The following is a 23,133-nucleotide window of genomic DNA, read 5'->3' as shown; positions in this document are numbered from 1 at the left end:
CAGGCTGGCCAGAGAAGGCCACATTGGGAAGGTAACGTTTGAGAAAAGCGTTAAAGGAGGTGAGGGAATGAGTTGTGCAAGCAAGTAGATAAGAGTGAGCCAAGCAGATAAGCAGTCAGCCCAAAGTCCAGGTGAGAGTATCTGGAGTTCTGAAGTTGGAGGCTTCCACTTCCCACTTCCAGCCAAGATGGAGGAGTAACAGGGACCAGATTTACCCTCCTGCCGTAAACAAGTTAAAGAAAAAAAAAAAAACCAGTCCAAATACTATGTGAAATGTCAGTTTTCAGACTTGGGCTACAAGCAGTAGAGGAGAGTGACCCCTCAGTGGAGGAGCACAAAGGAAGTGAATCTTACAATCGCCCAGATGACCATCTGGAGGGTTTCCAGCACAGGAAGGGGGAACCCAAACAAAGCCTTGCAGTCTTGCTGAGTTGCAGAGACAGAGTTGAGAATTCAGAGACGAAGGAGGCAGAAGTTTGCAGGCAGAGTACTGGAGAAGACAGAGCTGCATGGAGAGGGAGAACTATGCAGGTCTTCAGAGGGGTCTGCTCACACCCTCAGCTGAGTACATACTGGCACATGTATGGAGGAAAGCACTTGAGACCAGGGAAAGAACCAGCAGAAAGGAAAAGACAGACAGAAGGATCCTCAGAGCTCAGGCAGGGCTGGGAATAGTTCATGCTCCCACCAGGTTGGGTGGGAAAAAGTTTAATAAATCACAGGGAGAATACTCAGAAGGGGGTCGTCTCAGGACTGGGGTGAAATGAACCCTAGACTAAAGGCAGCTCTGGTCCCACCTAAAAAAGCTTAAAAGCAAGACTCAGAAGGGTCAAACTCCTTCCAAGTAACTTAATTATGTCCCAGGCAGAACTTAAGCATATTTCAAGGAATTTTTTTTTTTTTTTTTTTTTTTTTTTTTTTTGAGACGAGTCTTGCTCTGTCGCCAGGCTGGAATACAGTGGCGTGATCTCAGCTCACTGCAATCTCTACCTCCCAAGTTCAAGCGATTCCCCTGTCTCAGCTTCCTAAGTAGCTGGGACTACAGGTGTGCACCACCAAGCCTGGCTAATTTTTTTATTTTTATTTTTATTTTAGTAGAGACAGGGTTTCACCATGTTGGCCAGGATGATCTTGATCTCCTGATCTCGTGATCCACCCGCCTCGGCCTCCCAAAGGGCTGGGATTACAGGCGTGAGCCACCACGCCCAGCCTCAAGGAGTATTTTTAAAAGCTAACACCCAATGAAGGGTCTGACATCCAGTGAAAAATTATCAGGCAGGCAAAGAAGTTGGAGTGTGTGGGCATGACAAGGAAGCCAGTGTGGCTGGAATGGTATCAGCAAGGGGGAGGGAAGTTAGAGACAATGTCAGAGAAATCTAGATTGCATCATCCCAGTAAGCTACTTAAAAGGACTGTGGCCAACTCAGAAGTCAAGAGAAGACATCTGTTTTCTTGCCTCCTCTTCCAGACTGAAAAGCTCCGCTGCTTTGTTCTGAAGTCCCTGGGAAGACACTGAGTGAATGGCTTGTCCTCGACAAGCTTTGGTCCTGTCTTCCTGTAATCCACTGCCTGCAAGATGTGTGACCTTGGAAAATCTTCCTAACCACAATGCCTTGTTTGCTTGTTTGCCTAAAATTAATCATAGTGTATCGCCTACTTCTAAAGAGAGTTTGAAGCGGTTCTCAATAAAAGGCATGTACACAGCAAGGTCACTGACACAGAAGTCAGAAATCTAAAACCATAAAATGTGATGACAAAAATATATACCAAAATCTGGCCGGGCATGGTGGCTCACGCCTGTAATCCCAGCACTTTGGGAGGCTGAGGTGGGTGGATCACTTGAGGTCAGGAGTCCAAGACCAGCCTGGCCAACATGGTGAAACCCCATCCTCTACTAAAAATACAATTGGCCAGGCATGCTGGTGCATGCCTGTGATCCCAGCTACTCAAGAGGCTGATGCAGGAGAATCACTTGAACTCAGGAGGTGGAGGTTGCAGTGAGCTGAGATTGCGCCACTGCACTCCAGCCTGGGCAGCGGAGCAACACTTTGTCTCAAACACACACACACACACACACACACACACCAAAAACCTGGGTGAGTTTTTAACTTAATCATGAAATAACGTGAACTGATTGCCATGTGATAGAGAGAAATGAACCTCAATCTCTTCCTCTGTAAAATGGAATCAATGGTCTTTGCCAGCCTACCCAGAAAGCTGCCTCAAGGATCACCAAAGATGTGGATGAGAATGTATTATTCAGGACTCTTTCGGTGCAAGTGATAGGAAACTGTACTTAAGCAAAGGAGCAGTAAAGTCTAGGATGAGGTTTCTCCAGCTCTCCATCTCTGGGTCTGCTTTCTCCTGGGCCAGGTCCATTTTCGGCCTATGCACAGTTGCTTCTGCTTTTCATCATGTCAGCACCAAGTCCAGCAAAAAAGGGAACCCATTTTCTTAATAGCACCAGCAAAATCCCTGCGAGTCCCGTTAGTTTTGATTGGCTGGCTGACTTGGGTCATGTGCCCATTTCTGAACCAATAACATAGTTAGAATAGTCTGTATTGATTGGCTTAGTCCCAGTCATGTGATCCATCCCTGCATAGAGCCAGCTTCACAGAACTTCAAGGCTGAGCATGGGGCCAAGTGGGTCTCTGTGTTGTCTCTCTACTTTACTTCTTCCGTACACACATTTTCTGCCCTGCTCTGGTGCTCTAGGAGGCTGATCCCATGAGGACATCCCCTGTCTTCTGGTTTCTGGTTCAATATAGGCAAGAGATTGGAGTCCAGGAGGAAGGAGATTGGTCAGGTTCAGCCTTTGCCTTCCTCCCTGCTTTGGGGCTGCGTCTCCTGAAATAGCTGTACCCCTCCATGGCTGTGGCTTCTCCTTCTTGTCTCCCACTTTGATGAATCTCCAGTGACACTATTTCCTCCTTCCACTCTGAGGTATGGTAGCAACACCTGCCATTGCTGGTCTATGGGCACATCACCTTCCCTTGTCTACTCCCTCAATCTGCCCCGTATCCTGCGAGTAGTTTTTAATAAAGTCTCTTCTTTTGAGCCATCCAGAGTGAATTATGTTTCCTCCTGTGGCCCTGTATTAGTTATCTGTTAAGTCGTAACAAATGATCCCAAAGTGTAGTGGCTTAAAACAACAATACATATTTATTATCTCACATAGTTTCTGTGGGTTAGGAATTCAGGAGTGACTTAGCTGTAAGGTTCTGGCTTGGGGTCTCTCGGATAATGCAGGCAAGATGTCAGTGGGGACTGCAGTCATTCTAAGGCTCACTAGTGCTGGGAGGTTTGCTTTCAAGATGTCTCCCACAAATGGCTGGCAAGTGGATGCTGGCTATCAGCAGGACTCAGTTCCTCAGGACCTCTCCACAGGGCTGCTTGAGTGTCTTCATGATACGGTGGCTGGCTTTCATCAGCATGGGTAATCCAAAAGAAAACAACTGAGGCTGCGGCATCTTTTTATGACCTACTCTTGGAAAGCACACACTGCCATTTCTCTAGAAATATCCTACAAGTTACACGGGCCAGCCCTATTCAATGTGGAAGGGGATGATAGAATTTGGTAGTGACCGCCAGGAGGCAAGAGTCATTTGGGGCCACCTTAGAGTGTGGTTATCACAGACCCTGGATGACACAGTCTCTCAAAACCATCCAAAGGGGGATGGGTTGTTGAGCAAGAAAAATAAATGTGCACTCTGAAGTGCATTGGCAGCTATAAACCAGGTACAAGTCCTGTAAATATAAGAAACTGTGACTCTTGAATTCTCTAGCAGTTCCCATAAGTTGACCAGAGGGCTTAGAAGAGCCATAGTAAATGGGAATGAGGACGCCCCCAAGCCCAGGCCAGAGGTGGGAGGGGAGAGGAGAGAACTCAAGTGGTTCATTGATTCATCTTCTCCAGCTTCTCCTGACCTCACTCCAGCCCTACAAACAGCCTAAGACACTCGACTGTGTTTGTTCATAGTCTGCTCCTGACATCTCACAGCCTTCATTCTGGTTTCTGCCACTAGAAGAACCTCCTGACCCTCCTCAGGCGAACACCGGGGCCATCAAAGCAGCAGCCCTGCCTTCCCTTTCTCTTTCCTTTTTTGTTAACACCTGTATCTTTTGTGTGTTTGTTTTTGAGACAGATTCTTGTTCTGTCACCTAGGCTGGAGTACAGTGGCACAATCTCTGCTCACTGCAACCTCCGCCTTCCCAGCTCAAGCAATTCTCGTGCCTCAGCCTCCCAAGTAGCTGGGATTACAGACATAGGTTACCACACCCAGCTAACTTTTTGTACTTTTAGTAGAGACTGAGTTTCACCATGTTAGCCAGGCTGGTCTTGAATTCCTGGCCTCAAGTTGATCTGCCCACCTCAGCCTCCCTCCCAAAGTGCTGGAATTACAGCATGAGCCACCATGCCTAGCCTGCTAACACTTGTGTCTTAACGGAAGATATTTTAGCTGATGGAAGATTTTTAGGCTTTGTCCGTGAAACTAATAGTCCCGCAACTCCCTTGTGGAGCCATCTGGGTTTCTAGTTGGGGAGTTGAGCCAAAAGGGAGAATGGGTTCTCAATCAGGCATGCCAGGGACACCTGCCTGCCAGCCCAGCCCACTGTTTCCAAGGTTGGGGGCTCAACTGGTGACTCATCAAACTCAGAGCTGAGCACTGTGAGATCCAGGAGAGCCTGAGAGACTGTCCTAGCCAGTACTCCTTGCCCTCGCTCTAACACACACGTGTGCATACACACACTGGCAGATGCAGGCTCACACACACCATTTTGCAAATGGAGAAACCTAGACACGGAGCCAGCATGCCATCTTGGGATTGCTATTTCAGTGCCCTTTACACCACTCTGTGCTCTAAGTCCTGGATAGGTTATGTGTCGCACTACGCAGACTCTGAGTAGGCAAAGCTGCGTGATGTTCTCTTTGCCTAAGCATGACCTGTAAAGGGGATGGATGCCCTGGCTCAAACCTTGGCAGGAGGGCCCTGCAGCTGACAGAGTGTCCACACTTCTTAGCCTGGGATTCAAGACCTGCCTCCCCACCCATCATGTGCCAGCCTTCTGAGCTCCTCACGGCCCTATGTATGTCCTCTCCGTTTCTTCATTCATTTGTCCATCCATTCACCTACAACTATCTATGGAGCACCTATTACATGCTAGGTACATTTCTAGCATTGGAGTACAATTGTGAAAAAGCAGACAACCTCATCCTCCAGTGCTGCCTCCTACATGAAGCCTTCCCGGGCCTGCCCTGAATGAGTAAGCTAAGCCAGAGGAAGCCTACAGCCAACCCAGGGTAGAACTACTACTATGCTTCTCCTCCTTTCCTGCTGGGGTTGGAGGGGAAGTAACTGGCTTCAGAGTTCCGCAGACCTGAGCTCGGATCCCAGCTCTGCCACTCAAAGTCATAGCTGTGACCTTGTGACTCAATGACTCACCTGTCTGAGCCTCGTTTTTGTCAACCGGGAAATGGGAAGGTGGCAATATCCACCAGGCCTGTGGCCCACCTGGTTTGCCCAGGTTTGGAGCCTTTGAACACCAGAGGAGACCAATTAGGTACTTGGCCTTGCAGTAGGACCAGCACCATGGAATGCCCATTTGCTCTGCATGTTATACCTAGAGCCCAGCACAGTGCCTGGCCCAGAGGAGACTGATCCCAAAAATGTGATGAAAGAATGAGTGCACAAATGACTGATGGAATGAACAAACACATGTGTACCAAGCATAGACCTCCTGAACTCTGGTTGGTTTCCCCTGCCCTTAAGGTAAAGTCTAGGTTCGATTTTACTTTGTTTAACCTCCTTCAGGTACAGAAAATTTAGTTACTTTCAGTCATCAGTTCGTGACAGTTAACATCACTGCTTCAGGGAAGGCTCGGCTCTGTTACATTCATTCATTCACTCACCCATTCATTCCTTTTCATCCCCATTTCTCACTGGCATTCCCTATGTCTGTCTAATTGTACCTTTTTTGGTATATGGTTTTGCAAAATGTGCATTATTATTTGTATTTATGTAAATGTATTATATATATAATATATATCCTCTTTTTTCTTCCTTTTCATTAAGCAGTGTGCTTTTAATCTCCATCCTTCCATTACATCTAATCTGCTGGTTATGATTCTCTCTAGGTCACCTCCATCACACACAGACACACAGACACACAGACACGCACACACACACACACACACACAGCTGCATTGAGCAGCCTTCTAAATGTCCCCTTAATGAGAATTTCTTAGGCTGTATCCCAGGAGTGGAATTCTGGGTCAAAGAGTATGTGGACACTTAATTTGACTAAGTAGTGCCAGATGCTGTCCTGAATGCCTGTTCCCGTGACATCCCACCAGAAGTGCCTGAGGCCCCTATGTCTCTGTCTTCACCAATACCTATAATTGTCTGTATTTCTAAGTGTTGCCATGTATTAGATATAAAGCAACATCACTTTGATTTAATTTTCTCTAATTTCTAATGATATTAAGCATCTTTTCATGTGCCTGCTGTCTCGTGGTTTTTCTCTTTTGTAAATTGCTTTTTCAGATGCTTCACCCATTTTTTTGATGGGGTTGCTGTCTTTATATTGTTGATTTTCAGGCACTCCATGGATAATCTGAGTGTTAAGACCACGTTGATTTTAGACCTTACAAAAATCTTCTTTCATTCTGTTGTCTGTTTGTCCAGGATGTCCTTTGTCTAGGAAATGCTCAATTTCGATATAATCAAATTAATCAGTTTTTGGGCTAACGGTTTGTGCTTTGGAAGTTTTGTTTGAGAAGTTCTGCCTCTGGGTTTCGAAGATATTCCCCTACATTTTCTCCTGTTAGCTTTACCTTTCTCATTTAAGCCTTTACTTGGTCACGTATCCACTCTTGTTTATGGAGTTTGGTAGGCATAAGTTTTGCTTTCCTTTATATAGTCAACAAATTTTCCAACTATCATCTGTTAAACCATTAAACATCCCTTTGATTTATGGTGCCACATTTTTGGAAATTAAATTTCCTTCCAAAAATGGGCTTACCTATTAACCCTTTATTCCAGAGGTTTCGAAACTTTCTCAGTTTAAAGCACCCTTAGTGTCTCAGTAATTTTTTCACAGCATTTTTTCACACAATATTTTTTTCTCTAAGCCAAAAGAAATACTACAAGTTTCTAAGCAGTTAGGCCCAAACAACTAAATAAATATTTAAATCCTGACAACTTAGTAGCCATTCGAAAAAGTAATGCACAGAAATTGAAACAAAAAATAAAGTTTTAATTTTATTCCTGAATGACTACAATTCCTTACTAATGGAATAGGGAGCTGGACAGCTTCTGAAACCTTGGGATAAGATTGTACATTGTTTCCTGTTCCTCATCGATTTTTACACATTGTTTCCTGTTTCTCGTCGATTTTTATACATACTTGCTTTTCGTCACAGCAACCACTGAAAACCCAGTTTCACAAAGAGGTGATGTCATCAAAATGATGTGGCACAATCTAATGTTGAGACTGTGAATTACTTCAGGCTAGTAGTTCACATGGTGTATGATCAATGTTAAATATCACTGTTTCCCTCGGAAATTTAAAATATGCCACAACACCCCTGCGAGTTCACTCTGGTACCCTGGGCCACCTCGGGGCCCAGTTTGGGAACCATGGTTCTGTTCTCTTCTACTGGCTTGTTTGTTTTTGAACCAAACCATCTGTTCCTCTTAGTGTGGCTTTCTAATATGCCTCAATATCTGGCAAAGCAAGAGATCTCCCCTTTCCATTCTTTGTTGGTGTGACTTTGCTACAGGCCTTTCTTCACCTGCTCCCTGCCTGCCTCCAGAGCTTTATCTCTCTTTTGCCACCCTCCAACCCAGAACTATTTCTGCTTCCTACTCTCAGCCTGCTTTTCCACCTCCAGGCCTTTACACAGGCGATTCCTTCTTCCTGGTACACTCTCACCATCCCCAACCTTCCCTTTTGCCTGGTGATCTCTCCCTAGTGCTTCTGGGCTCACTTTGAGAAACCCTCTCTCCAGGAAGCCCTCTGTGAGCCTGGCCTGGATAGATTGCCCACATCCCAGGCCCTCTGCCAATCAGGGCACTCGTGCCTTTGTGCTGTGGTTATCTATAGGTCTGTCTCCTCCACTAGACTGTGGGCTTCCTGAGGGCAGGGACTAAGTCTTGGGGATTGTTGTATCTCCAGTACCTGGCCTAGTCTGATGCACAGCTAGTACTCAACAAAAAAGTGTAAATTCCCGGCCACACACTCTGCATGAACCCAGCGCTTCACTCTTCTAAAAGCCCTGCACATGCCTTTGCTCCTCCCACCAGCCTGGGAGCAGGGATGAGCACAGCCACTGGGGCTCTGGCGGGAGAGTCAGTTGAGGCCGGCTGAGGCTGGCATTCCAGGTAGGTGAGGCTCCAGGTGGGCAGGTGCTGAGCCAGGCATGGGAGAACGGAGGGGCTCCTCTGCTGGCTGGAGCTCACCAAGGACTTGCATATCCAGAGGGGCAAGGAGGGCCAAGTGGGGGGATCTAGGGCATCCCTGCAGAGCGTGTGGCCTCCGCTCCTCCGAGACAAGAGTTCAAGAACCCTTTTTGCCCTTCCTTTCCCTTCATCACACCACCACCCCCACTGGCCTTATACCAGACCTTGCAAGCCAGAGAGTGTGTCCAAGATTTGGACAGCCTCCTATCTGACCCAGCATCTTACGTACAACCTGATGTCAGCTGCTTGGGAGCCAGAAACGTTGTCAGGAGGCTCCATCCCTCAGTTCGGGGATGCCCACAACTAACCTCAAGACTTCTCCAAATTCCTGGAGGACTCGCGCTCTCCTGCTCCTGCCTCTGCTGAATTCACTCGGGAATTGGACCACTGCCTGATCCCTCAGGTGTTCCTCCACTCAGAGCCACATTGATCCATGCAAGATATGCAGCCTCCTCCTCTATTTCTACACCCATACAAAACAAGACACAAAAACTGTCCTCTCTGACAAGGCCTTCTGAGGGGATGTCAATGAAGATCTGGGGGCCAGGCAGAGCGGGGTTGTATCAGAGAAAGTAATTGGAGCAGCATCAAGCTGAACATGAGAAGCCCCTGACCTGGGCCCTCCCCAGCCACCCTTGGGTGGTCTCCACCTCCCACTCCTCTTTGCCTAACGGTTTGCACTTTGAAATTTTGTTTGAGAAGTTCTTCCACTCCTCTCAGGCCCTGTCCTCAGGAGGAAAATGAACTCCAGCCTATTTTCTCAGCAGAGTGGCTGGCCGCCCCCGACGGCCATGGTCTTTCCCAGAAACACATGGAGGTTCTTTCTTTCACCCCAGGAGTCACCAAGATCGTCTGCTCTTTAAGAGAAATTCTGGTCCCAGCTTTAGATCATATCAACTTTATCTCCTTACACCCTAGGAGACACTGCAACCAGTGTGACTGGGGGATCCCAGAGTAGAACCCAGGAGGCCCACCTCCCAGCAGGACACCCTTTCTGAGTCACCAAATCTTGTCCATTTGTCCTTTCCTATTTCTCTGATCTGCATATTTTTCTCTTTCTGCCTGAGCCCCCTTGCCTGGTGCCTGGACAGCTGCTGTACCAGCTGCCTAATTTGAGCCCTGCTCCACCGCTCCCCCGGGCCAATCTGCAGCCCACCCTGGCTTAAACCGAAGATTCCAACAGATTGCGAATTGCATCTCTCAGACTTTCAGGTCAGCTGGTCAGCAATTTGGTTTTCCTGGTGGAGCCTAATCTATTTAACAAAAATAGAACCTACAGTAAAGCAAAACTTAAATACTTCTAATCGTAGGGATGCTTGCATCTGCAAATGACCAGAAAAGAAGGAACCATGGGTGGGGGTGGTGAGGAGCCTGGGCAGAGGCTTGGTGATGCATGGCTCTGTAGCTACAAAGCTCCCTTGGTTCAGCCACCCACCCAGGAACCTGGGCAAAGATGCCAGTCACTGCTCTGGTCAGTTCTCCTCTGCCAACTCTGTAGGCATCACCCTCCATCTGTCTGCCCAAACCAGAAAGCTGGGAGCCATTCTTCCCTGTATTCACTCCTCACTTCTGGGGTATCTTTAAGGCCTGTTGATTCCACCTCCACTTCCTTCCCATTTATATATATACATATTGTGTTGTTGTTTTGTTTTTTGTTTTTTGGATTTTTGGTTTTTTTGTTTTTGTTTTTGTTTTTGTTTTTGTTTTTTGAGACAGGGTCTCACTCTGTCACCCAGGCTGGAGTACAGTGGCACAATCATAGCTCACTGCAGCCCTGACCTCCTAGGCTTAAACAACCCTTTCACCTCAGCCCCCTGAGTAGCTGAGACTAGAGGAGTGCACCACCACACTTGGTTAATTTTTTATTTTTTATAGGAACAGGGTCTCGCTATGTTGCCTAGCCTGGTCTTGAACTCCAGGCTCAAGCGATCTCCCATTTGGCCTCCCAAAATGCTGGGATTACAGGCATGAACCACCATGCCCAGCCTCCCTCCCACCTCATGCATCATCTACTTTGCTCCACCCACATCATCCTCCTCTCCCATGGATTCCACAGCTTCCCACTGGCTGCCTTGCTTCCAGTCCTTCCCCCATGCCCATCCATTTTCCACAAAAGGGAAAGACCTCATTGCACCTGCTACCTCCTGGCCAACACTCCTTTTGTGGCCCCTCATTTGGGGCATAAGGTCCAAAGCCCTGCCTGATGCGGCTCCTGCATTCTCTGCCTCCCACCAGCCCCCCTACCCCATGCACACCACCCACAGCAACCTTACCCTCCTTTCTAGTCCTCCAAATAGCCACACTGTCTCTTGCCTCTAGGCTTTGTATGCACTATTCCCTCTGCCTAGAACATTTACTCTCCCATCGTCTTTGCCTGGGTAACATGGTCATTCTTCTCTGCACCTCTAAGCCACACCCTCAAAGAGAGTTGCCCTTCCTCTGTGCTCCCAACCCTCTGTACCCACTCTCTCTTAGCAACTCACATTACCTTATAATAGTCTTACAAAAAAAAAAAATTCTGTCATTTCTGTTAGACTGGGAGCTTCTAGAAGACAACGATTTTGGCTTAGTCATTGTAACACTGCAGGGTCTAGCATGCTGTGTCCCGGAGCAGGCACTCAACAAACATTGTATGTGGCCAGTTGCCCCCTCATTTTATCAATGAGGAAACTGGGGCCCAGAGAAGGGAAGGAACACAATTATGAACACACATGGAGTTGGAGACAGAACTGGAACTAGAACCCTGAACTACCCACTGTAAGCCCCAAGCCCTTTCCGGTTTAATTGTAAAGAAATAGTCTTAGCCAACATCATTTGGCCCATGGGATGCAGGTCCCGAGGGCCCAGCAGTCTCCAGGGCATCTTGCTCTCCCAACCTGTGATCACCTTCAGGCCTCTGTGACAAGCAGCTCCTCCACCTTGGGCCACTCTCCATGTCTCTCAGTCCTCTTACCCTGTGGAGGTAACTGAGCAAATGCTCTTGGCTGGTGTCCCTTCTCTCTCCTTTGTGGTTCTTCCTGAGAGATCCTGCTCCATGGCCCACCAACACTGGGGAACCCAGTCCATTCAACTCAGCTCAACTCAGTGCAACTTAAATAGTCCTGCATCCTGCTTCTTCCCAGTCCTTGAAGAGGAAAGAGCACTTTCCTGCCCTCGGAAGCTTCATTCAGCAGGAGGCAATTACCATATTCAGCTCAGGGTGTGGAGGAAGGAGCCGGGAGAATTGCCAGTGCCAAAGAGGACATGAACAGGGGAGGCCACTTTAATTGGGACCTAACATAGGAGGCTTGTGCTTGGAGGACCAAGTCCCAAAACTACATGGTAAATGGAGAGGAGGAATCCAGTCTGAAAAACAGAAGCCACTCTAGGCATTTCAAACAGAGGGGATTTAATACAAGGAATTGTTTAATAGGTGATGGGAGGAGGAAGGAGTACAGAAGGAGCACTGAAGCAGTCAATGGATACCAGCTGCAGAAAGAAACAGCTACTGCCCCTAGGGCTAGGAAAATGAAAGGACAGAGATGAGTTTTTCAGAACCCAGGAGCTCAGAGGAGAAGCCCTGCAGAGCTAGTATTCTGATGTCTGAAGAGGGGCATGTCTGCCCAATGTCTGATGGCCCCTCAAAGGGGCATAGCAGGGCTGGTGCTGAAAGCACAGAAAGAAGATGGAGGCAGGACCCTGCCTGACAGGAACAGGAGAGCAGGGACTCCCCATTGTCCCCTTCCACTCTACCTCAGAGCCTCCTGCTGGCGGAAGCTAACAGGACAGAGTCTGGGAGATGTGGCTTGTGGATCCCTGGCCCTAGCATCACAGAGCAGGATAGAGAGGGCAGGCTTGGGAGCTCAGAGACAGTAGGTAGATATTTGGCACAAGCCCCTTCTCTCCAGCTAGTCCCATTCTGATTTGTAGCCTCCTCGCTTGTTTCTGGGAAGAGATTATCACCCAGTTGTGCAGGTAAAAACAGGGCATTTTGCACTCACAATCTTAATTTGGAAGCCAGAGAGGACTGGCTTGGTTACGGGTGTGCTGGAGCCAGCTCCTGCAGGCTCCAGAGAGAGCTGAGAGCCAGTTGTTAAATTATCAGGAATTTGTGAGCCAGCTGTTAAATCATTGATAGCTTGAAATCCACCAGGGTGGGTGTATTTACACCATGGAAATTGGCAAACACTACAAATCAGAGCTCTTTTTTCTTCTCCCCAAAGAGCCAGCTGTTAAACATTAACCAACACATCCCTGACTACCTATCTTTCCTCCTCCTCTGCCTACTCCTGCTATACCCACACACCATCCCGCTAGCCCAAGGTCATGTGATACTTACTCCCATTCCCTGCAGAGAACTCATTTTCTGATCAATGATTCCTTCTTGCAAAGAGGAGGGAGAATGGCATCTTGTTAGAAGCATGAGCTTAAAGTTGACACAACTGAGGTGGGTCCCAGTCCTTTTGCCTACTTGTTATGTGACCCTAGGCAAAGTCCTGACCTCTCAGGCTCTCGGTTTCCAGTTTCCTCGTCTGTAAAATGGAGATAATCATACATACATACCTCATTCCATTGAGGGTGTTGTTGAAAATCTATTAATAAAGGAGAACCCCAGGGGAAAAAAATCTTAAATAACCTACACAAATGTTTCAGCAAAGCTAAAAGTAGCTTGCACAATATCATCTCTGCACGTTTTGCAGAGGGAAGCCTGAGCACAGAGATGAAAAGGCGCTTGCCCCAGCTTCCCTTCCCAGAAAATGGCCAAGTTCAGCCTGAATCTGTCTTCTGACTCCTTGTTCATTGCTCTCTTTGTTATTCGACTTTGAGGGGGAAACAGGCTTATGTTTGCACAGATAAAACAGTAAATAAATTAATCCGTAAAATTATTAGTAAAATAGTAAAAAAATTAATCTATTTCAAGAGGGAGTATTAATTTATTGCTGATGATGTTGCTATTTTTGCCGGTAAAATGTGCCTCCTTATAACATCTTTTTAAAAAGTTTTTAATAAAGTTTTCTTGTTATTAAAATAATAACCATTTATTATAGAATATAGGTAAAGTATTAAAAAGTAAAAAGAAAAAGCCATAATCACACTCCCAGGACCAACCAGTGTTAACACTTTTACTTTGTGGGGGTAATTTTTATGTAATTGTGAGTATACTGTATATACAATTTTTATCTTTTTTTTTTTGTTTTTTACTTTTTTAATTCATTATAGTATTAGGAGAAATAACACTAGCTGCTGTAACCAAGTTATCTGAGAATCTTGGTGGACTAACACAGTAAAATTTTATTTATCTCTTATACAAAGTCCAAAGTGGGTCCTTCTGGTTGTTAGACAGCCTTTCCACGTGATCATTCGTGGACCCAGGCTCCTCTGTCTCATGTCCCCACTGTTCCTTAGGACTCAGGGTTCTCCGATAGATCCTATCAATCTGGTTGACAGGGGAGAAAATGGGGAAGCATGAAGGATCAGGAACTTGTGAGAGGTTTTCATGGGCCAGGCCTGGAGTACCATGTCCCTCCCACCCACATTCCGTTGGTAGGACTGTCACATGGCCGCACCCAACCGTCAGGAAGCCTGGAAAACCTAGTCTGGCCATGTGCCTAGGAGGAAAAGGAAATGAATTTGGTCAACAGCTAGCCAGCGACTGGCACAATTGGAATATCACTTGTTCCAACCTTTGATAACTTTTATAATATAATACTTAAGTCTATAGGACTTAGATCAAGTCACCCCCTCATTAAAACCCTTCAGTGGCTCCTCTTGCATTCAAAATGAAGCTCAGCATCCTTGGCATGGCTGGTAAGGTTCTGTGTGGCCTTGCACCTGTCCACCTTGCCAATCACATTTCTTGCTCAGCTGCTCTTCAATGACCATTTACAGCTTTATCGGCACTGTTTCAGGTCCTTGGATTTCCCAGTTTCTTTCCTGCCTCAGAACCTTTGCACTTGCAATTTCCTCTTTCCAGGTTGTTCTCCCCCTTGCTCTTGGCTCAGCCAGCTCCTTCAGGTTTCAGTGCAAATGCCACCCTCCTGGAAAGGCCCTCCTTGGCCTCCAGTCTAAATTAGGGTCTTCCTGTAGTTTTCTCTCTTGGAGCTCTGTTCTTTTCCTTTATGTCACCGATCACAGTTTGTAATCCTCTATTTATCCGTGTGTTTATTGCTTAATGTCTCTGTCTTCCACCAGACCCTACACTCCATGCAATCTAGGACCATGTTGATTTTGCTCACTGTTTGATCTGGTGCCTGTCTGGCACATCATAGGTGCCCAACAGGACTTGCTGATTGAATGCACGTACCCTAATATTTCATCATGTGTCTGTATTAAAATTTACTTTACTTTTCCTGTACTTCTTAGACATTCATTTACACCTGATATTTTGTTGTTCTAAATAAGCCTGACTCTCTTATTATAATAAGTGGAAGGAAAGAGAGGCAGTTGCTCCACCCTTCCTGGGCCATCCACCCAGCCATCTTCTCTGGGTCCCCGCTTCCCTCCACTGCACACAGCCCCACCTTAGGCCACCACATGCTTTGTGGAGGGTCACTACTTGCACCCTCTGAGCCATCTGGTTATGGTCCCTCAGAAAGATGCCCCTGCATCCTTATTGCCCATCCGCTGAAGGCTGGCAGTGGGACAGACTCCACCTCCCATTCTGCTCCTTCTCTCAGTTTCCTGCAAACCTACTGCTCTAGGCTCTATGAGTGCATCAAACATTCCTGAAGGCTTGTGTCTAACAAAAGAATTTTTGGTGTAAGAAAATATTTTAAATTTTGTGCAAAATGTGGCCTCTTCTATAGCTCAAGGGGACATACAGAAAAAAAAGGAATATTTTTTAATCTTTACAGAACATGTGGGTGGATATACTCAATTATTTGTCTCTCTCTCTCTTTTATATCCTGCCATCCCTGTGGAAACAGAGGGCACCTTCTCCTTCAAGCCTGCTTCATACAGATCTCCACCCTTTATGCAACCCCTGACAAGCAATTTAACCCCAGTGTTTTCTCAAAGTCTACATTGTTTCTTTGAGACCATTGCTGTCCTGGGAGGAGGGCTGGCAGCAGAACAGTCCACGATGGGCTTGGATCCCCCACGCAGACATTGATGTGCTGCCCCCTCCAACAGAACTTACCAGGGTCCCCCATGGTCTTTGTAGGGGCCTTAGGAGAGCTTTCCCCTTGGCTGTCTGAAGGTTCACTGGAAAATCAATTTCCAATTGGAGAAAAGGCATTCACATTTATTTTATATATATACATGGGAGCCTTCAGAATGAAGACCCAGAGATACAGGGGAAATTGTCCATTTTTATGCTTAGGTTCAATAAAGTCTAGACAACTGTGTAGAAATGTGATTGGACTAAAAGGCTCTGATCCAATGCTGATAGACTGAGTGGGGAACCCAGCAAGGCCTGTCTGTCTAGGTTCTTCTTGACCTCTCTGAGCACGCATTCCTTCCTTCTGGAAGCACAGGGCTCTCTCTGGAATGGGGGTCTCATGACTTACAGTCAAATAAGGTAAGTCACATAATTTCTTCATAGCCAGTTTTTACACAGAAACTTGGAGGGAACACTGGAGTAATATTTTTACATTTTATGGCTTTTTTTTTTTTTTTTTTTTTTTTTTGGAGAAAAGGGGTCCTGATTTCTCTGACCTGCTTTGGGGAAGAGGGATTGGAGTTTCTGTGATTGGCCCCAGAGGAGCAAGGGACTGAAGGACATGAGGCCAGGAGAAGGTCAGAGAAAAACTTTGGCTTCTGAGGAGACTTCTGAGGCCTTCGTTTTGGACTATTGTTTTCAGAGCCCTAACACCCTTCAACTTCCATTAACTTAAGACATTCTCCTGCCAGTGTGATGTGTCAGGACAGATCTTATTTCTCACAGCACAAGTCAAATCCTCAATGAGGATGCATGCTCACACCTCCCAAAGGCAAACTCAACAACCCGGAGATAAGAGTGCAGTCTAGAGTCATATTTAGGAAGAAAATCCTTCCCTAAGTACACTGTGATCTGCAGAGACTGTCCCTCAGTAGGCCCAGGACTCCGGAATATTAATTAGGCTGAGTCCAGTGAGTCTTCACTCAGAGTAGCTTCAGGCCCCTGCCCAGGCCTATAACACTGGCTGAAGCATGAAAGCTTCCCTTCTTGCCTCTCCGACCCTACACCAGATCATGTTCTCAGGGAGAGTATCTCTGCCTTCCACTGTGAAATTAAAGAAGGAAAAAAAAGAGGCCCCAACTAAGGGCTTAACCTATAATACTCATAAACTTGTTGGAATGAATTTTACTCATGCTTAGTAGCTAAGTATTAAAGATGAACAATGAAAACAGAGAATTCGTTTTTCTAAGAGGAGGCTGTTAAATCCTACTGGCTTCTACAATCCTTAGTGTCCATTTTACTCCCCACTAACTTTTCTGGGGATTCTGAACTGACATCAGATGGGATTTTGCAGCCGGGTGCAGTGGTTCACAACTATAATCCCAGCACTTTTCAGGGGAGCCAAAGTGGGATGATCATTTGAGGCCAGGAGTTTGAGACCTGCTTGGGCAACATACTGAGACCCCTATAGCAACAACAAATAAATTGTTTTAAAAATTAGCTGGTTGTGGTGACAAGCACCTATGGTCCCAGCTACTTGGGAGGCTGAGGTAGAAGGATCACTTGAGCCCAGGAGCTTGAGGTTTCAGTAAGCTATGATTGTACCACTACTCTCTAGCCTGGGCAACAGAGCAATACCCTGTCTCAAAACAAAACAAAAAAAAATGGGATTTTACTAACTCAAGGCATTACAATAACAGTTACCCTTTACGGTAAGTTACCCCTTGCTGTGCCCCATCCCTGGCTATTCTCATTTCATAATTATCTTCTTTAATTCTCAGAAACAACCCTGAGAAATTTGTATTGTTCTTACTATTTTTCAAGTAGAAGAATTGATGCTCAGAAACACTCAATGAGCGTCCAAGCTCACATGGAAGGCAATATTTACTCTTGTTGGCAAATGCCAAAACTTAGGATTTTGTCTGTAAGTTACCCTATACCTTCTGATGATTTCGCTGAAGGAGAAAATGCAGCTTTATGGCTCCCAATTAAACCTGAACTATTAGTTTGGATTGACTTTTATGAAACAGGCTGCTTTCTTTGACATTAGCAACTTCTCTTTCAGGGGGAAAAAAAATCCTTATAAGTTATCCACTTGGAACTTTCCCCTCCGTGATTTTATTTGTATTCCAAATCTGCTCTGTGGTCATTCTTATAAACTCCTTGGAAGTTAGAATCCATTATCAATCACCATCCGGTGGAGAAAACACAAACCACTTCAGGCACTTCAGAGGGAGAGTTCATACAGGGAACTGGTTACAACTTTGTCGGAAGGGATGGTGGAGGAAAACAGGTAGAGACTGTTATCGCAGATACAATTCTTCGGAAAATTGCCGTGCCCCTCGGGCAGGAAGAATGAAAAGGAAAGTGATGTTTCCATTGCCCCTGAAATGCCTGAAGTGGTTTTTGTTTTCTTGACTGGATGTTGATTGATACCGGATCTTACTTCCAGGGAATTTATAAAAATGACCACAGAGCAGATTTGGAATACAAATGAAATAATGGAGGGAAAGCCCAGGTAGACAGGCCTCCGAGGCTCCTGCTGCTGCTGTTTCTGCTGCTTTTGGGGCCCCATCTCTGGCCACCGAGCATGCAGCCAGGGGCCCCCACACTCCAATGGTTCAGGAATCAGAAGCTGCTGGGCCCTATAGACACCTGCAGTCACTCGTAGCTCCCCTTGCTGCAACCAGAGCAGAGGAAGGAAAAAAAAAAAAAGCTTTTCCCTCATGCATGCTTATGCGTTCTTTCTAATCTCCCATGACCGCTTCCCTAAATGGAAACCAGCTGGCAGGGGATTCTGGGAAATGTGGTTTCAGGGCTTCCAGTCCCTGCCACGCGGAGGAGAGTGTAGAAGAGTGAGTGTGAACTGTGAGCCACTAGACAGTTATCAGCCCCCACCCCGGCCAGAGTTACCAAACTCCCTTGCCTCAGAATTTAACTCATCACCTGGATTGGTCTCAAATGAATGTGATGATTCTGTTACAGCCCTGGAATTGCACAAGACAAAAGCTTAAGGAGAGTTATGACATTTATCTCTACATAAAGACTACATGTGCTGGGAGAAGTGCAATCTTTGTGGGAGGGAAACCAAAAAAAAAAAAAAAAAAGAAAATTCCAGCTCCAGCTGGGGTATTAGGAATTGAAGCTGGCCTGGCTCCCCTGGCTGAACTGCAGGCCACGGTGGCTCTGAAACCTTCTAGTGGCAGCATTGCCCCATCTGTTCCCACCATGCCCTGTTGCTCAGTTCCTTCAGGTGGCAAGAAAGAGCCAGCCCCAGCGACCTTTGATGACAGGGTGTCTGAGACAGGGTTACCCAGGAAACAGGTTCTGAGACAAAGATTTGCATACAGGAAGTTTATCAGGAAATGTTTTCAGGAACAGAAGCTGGAAGGGAGGAAGCCAAGTAGGGTTGGGCAGCGGGAGAAGTCAAAATGTGATGCAGTGGCAATCATGAGCTCAGCCAATCCCAGGGGACCTCGGGATTCCATGGTCCTTCACGGCTGTCCTGAATTGAGGCAGCAGGGTTAGATCCATGACCCTTCACACTGATTGCTAGCTGCAGGTTGCCCCCAGAGAGGGGGCATAACCTGAACTAACATAGCTCTGATTGGGTACAAGGCATGTCAACAGGAGCCAGATGCTAGCCGCTGGGGAGGAGGGCCTCCATCCTGAGCGGGGTGTCTGGGCACACCCCTGGCATCCACCACACAGGATAAGAGGAGTCAAATGGAAGACAGGCACTGCCCTGGGCTCGGTGCTCAGCTACATTTGCCATGCACTCTGAGCTGGGGAGGGACAGAGTCTGGCCACCACCCTCTCTGAAACCACCATCCTCTTACACCTGGATTACTGAGCCAGAGCCTCCAGAGTCTCTGCTTCCACGTTTGCCACACTACCATCCATTCTGTACCCCACAGACAGTGCGATCTTCTCCAACCTGAAATCACATCACAGGCTGCTCCGCTTCACCTCCCCACCCTCATTGCTGTTCATTACACTTAGAGTCATGTCCAGACCCTTTGTCGTGGTCTCCGGGTGCAATGTGACCTGGCCCCTGTCCACCTATGCATCTGCCACCACCCAGCCACCACCCTGCCTCCCTCACTGTGTTCTGGCCATGCTGGCCTTTTCTGTTCCTTGAACATTCCAATCTCTTCCCCATCTGAGGGACTTTGCCCTGGCTTTTCCCTCTGGCTGGAATATTTCCTTCTTTCCAGATAGGTCTCAGCTGTCATATAACGTCTTGAGCAGAGTCTTCCCTAACTACCCAACTAAAGCAGCTCCCGTAGTAAATTACCTGGGTGTAATGATGTGAGTGCCTATAATCCCAGGCTGAGGCAGGAGGGTCGCCTGAACCCAGGAGGTGGAAGCTGCAGTAAGCCAAGATCGCACAACTGCACTCCAGCCTGGGTGACAGAGTGAGACCCTGTCTCAAAAAAATAAAAAATAAAAAAATGACTTCCCTTTCCGATCACCCTTTTGATCTTCTCATAGCATTCATCACTAACTGAAATTTCTTAAGCATTGGAGGACTTGTTTCTGCTATCCCTCCTAATCAAATAAAAAGCTCTCCAAGAGCAGGCATCAGTCCCTAGAAGGGTATTGAGCACGCAGTAGGTAAATGTTTTTGGAATGTTGTAAATTAACCACCTTTTAATAAGGGGGACACCTATTGGGCAGAATTTCTTGAGAACCACCTGACTGGCCTGTGGCCTCCCTCATACCTGGTCTTGTCAAGGCTGTCTTGGCTGGCACAGTGGTCTCCTATCCAGTCGGCAATACTTAGGGTAGCAGGGATGGCTTCACCAGTCAAACCCAACAGATGCCATGGTGACCCTGATGCAGACCTTCAACATAGCCAGTTGCGCATCCGTGTCTCCATCAGCGCTTCGTCACCCCAGTCATAGAAGCCCTCCACTTTCTCTCATCGGTAGGCAGAATGCACAGTGGCTTGTGTTGTTTGGGAAGTAAGTCATTTGGGGGCTGATGATTCTGAGAGGTGAAGACATCGTGGCTGGGGGCCCAGTGGTTTCCACTTTGCCAGCTGAAATCACATGAGAGTTGAAACTCACTTCCCAACGACTGGAAAGCTCTCTGGTGCTTAACATCTTTTGATTTCAGCTCCCCACTCTTAAACATGTTTAAGTAAAAATTACTACTGCCATTTGCTGAGCACCTGTCCTATACCGGGACCTGTGCTTGTCCATAATTCAGAGATGTTCTGGAACTTGCCTGAGAGAGGACTGAACCCAGTTTGTGAGACACGCTGGCCTACTTCCACTGTACCACCTGAGAAATTAAGGAGAAATCAAGGAGATGGGAGGAGTTCCTGTTAGTAAAAAATAGTTATTTTTAGTAAAATAAAATATGACAGATCTTACTTCAAAGATGGACTAGTTTTGTTCACAAAGTAAAGGAAGGCTCTTCTCACCCTCACTCCTGTATCATTCCATGGAAGCTTTTAATACCATTCCACACACTTTGTAATTTCACTAATAAAGAGTCTGCAGAATTTGTGCACATTTTAAATCTAGACGCCTGTGGAATTCTTCAAAGCTTGGCAGAAGATTGGTAAATTAGATCTCCATCCTGTCAGACAAAAAAAAATTTCTCCTTGTGGACAATTTTTCCCACTCAGGCAAAGTGGTCCATTTACATAAAAATGATCCTTTTAGAAGATGTTTTGTGATTTTCAATTGTCCCTAGAAATAAAAATCACAGCTCCTGTCTCACCTTGGTTGAAGTGTTTTCACACTCCAGGGAGTTGCTTACCGTCACCTGAATATAGAATTCGGTGGGCGTTAGTTTCAAACTGATACTACTCACAGCTGTCTTCAGGGTTTCAAAAAGGCGTCCAGGTGGCCTTGGAAGGTGTTTCTCGTTCTGGGATCAGGCCGAGTGATCCCCCTTTATTCTGGAAGCTGCAGGGCTTCAGTCTTTAGGTTTCTGCCTAAGGAAAAATGCTTCCTGGGGTTTTCTCCCAAGACTTCAGTGGAACCCAGAGTATTGTCTGTGCTGTTGCCTGATGACACACAAGCATAACAGTGAGAGAAAAGCAGGATACCTTTAAAACCATTTCTTTTCTTAATTTCACAATAATGAAAAGACAGGAAGAAACTTATTTCTCGATCAAGAGCAACATGCTACAGTGAAGTAGCATGGACATTAAAATTAAACCTACGTTTGAATCCCAGCAGCCTCACTTACAATGACCTTGTGTGAAGTCCATAACCTCTCTCAGTTTCAGTTTCTTGATCTGCAAAATGGGGGTCATCCCCTTATCACTTACGTTTGGCATAAAGATTCAGTGATATAGTGTGTGTCAACTTCCTCGTATGGTTGCAGAATTTTAGGTGGGCCATACGTCGGAAAGAAGAGATGACATTCCTCTAAATTCCTGGTTTATTTAGCCAAGCATTTGGAAGCCGGCAGGGCAGATGCAGAAGATGACGCTATGTTTAGCCCCCAAGGTCCCTAATGAGGGGCACTCAGCTGCCTGTGACACTAGTCAGGTCTTGCTGGCTCAAGAAGCTTAGTTTTTTGCTGCACCATAGCTCAGTTATAATTGGGACTGACGTCACCATTCAGGAAAAACTTAGAAAAACATTCTCTGTTCCTAATAAGAAATACCAACAGACCTCTAGCACCCTTCTGGTCCTGAAGCCAAGCAGACTCAGCAATACCGCATATCTTTATGGATGGGGCACAGGGAGCGGAGTCAGGGCTGGGCCCAAAGGGCCTCACCTTTGCCGTCATCTTTCCAGCACCCCAGAAGACTTTGTCCCCATTATAGCACGGACATGTGGGTGTTTAATTAATAGTCATGGTGATCATGATGATGCCTATCTTGGCTTCAATTCACATGTGTTAGTTCCATTATTGATTTTGTGCTCCTCAAATTAACCAGATAAAGTCACAACCAATTTAAAAACAATTAGTTTGATTGTCATCTGTGGTCCAGCGGGAATCTGTTTTTCCTCCAGTATTAATAATCGCATTGTACAGTTAATGAATTGCTGTGAGATCAGTGGCGTTTGGGCTAATGTGGCATTTCTCTTTTATTCTTGTTTGATTTGTTTTGTTTTGTTTTTAGGGTCAAGTTGTGTTCCGGAACGGGGAGAGAATGGGGACCATTAAATTTACTCAATTTCAAGGTAGGCATTTTGATGCTTATTCTTTCTAGCTGATAAAATTTAGATTCGGGGATGTTGTTTTATGCAATATAATACATCAAAAGGAGTGCAAGTGTGATGTTCCAGATAAAAGAAAGCAGAGCCAACTGAAAACACTTCTCTGAAAACATTCGTTTCAACCTATTTGGAATATTTTTTCTCAGCCACATCATGGTGAGCCCTCCATCTCCATGGGTTCCACGTCTGCTGATTCAGCCAACTGAAGACTGAAACTATTCAGGAAAAAAATGGATGATTCCGTCTGTACCAAACATGTACAGACTTTTTTTTCTTGTTGTTATTCCCTTAACAATAGAGTATAACAACTATTTACATTGTATTAGGCATTGTAAGAAATCTAGAGATGATTTAAAGTATATGGGAGGATGTGTGTAGTGTATAGGCAAATACTACCCCATAT

The 23,133-nt window shown here is 46.2% G+C and overlaps 1 protein-coding gene across 2 annotated transcripts in view; it reads left to right on the top strand.

The window, feature by feature from the left end:
* GABBR2 (gamma-aminobutyric acid type B receptor subunit 2) overlaps window positions 1-23,133 on the top strand; it is a 415,862-nt gene that overhangs the window by 276,834 nt on the left and 115,895 nt on the right. For both annotated transcript variants that reach the window (XM_054502144.2, XM_054502145.1), the window contains one exon: window positions 22,634-22,694. In XM_054502144.2, coding sequence (XP_054358119.1) covers window positions 22,634-22,694 — 61 coding nt within the window. The remainder of the gene's footprint in view (window positions 1-22,633; window positions 22,695-23,133) is intronic.

Source organism: Pongo pygmaeus, chromosome 13, assembly GCF_028885625.2.
Source record: "Pongo pygmaeus isolate AG05252 chromosome 13, NHGRI_mPonPyg2-v2.0_pri, whole genome shotgun sequence".
Taxonomy (NCBI): Eukaryota; Metazoa; Chordata; class Mammalia; order Primates; family Hominidae; genus Pongo; species Pongo pygmaeus.
The sequence above is the reverse complement of the archived record's forward strand: the minus strand, read 5'-3'. Positions and strand labels throughout refer to the sequence as shown.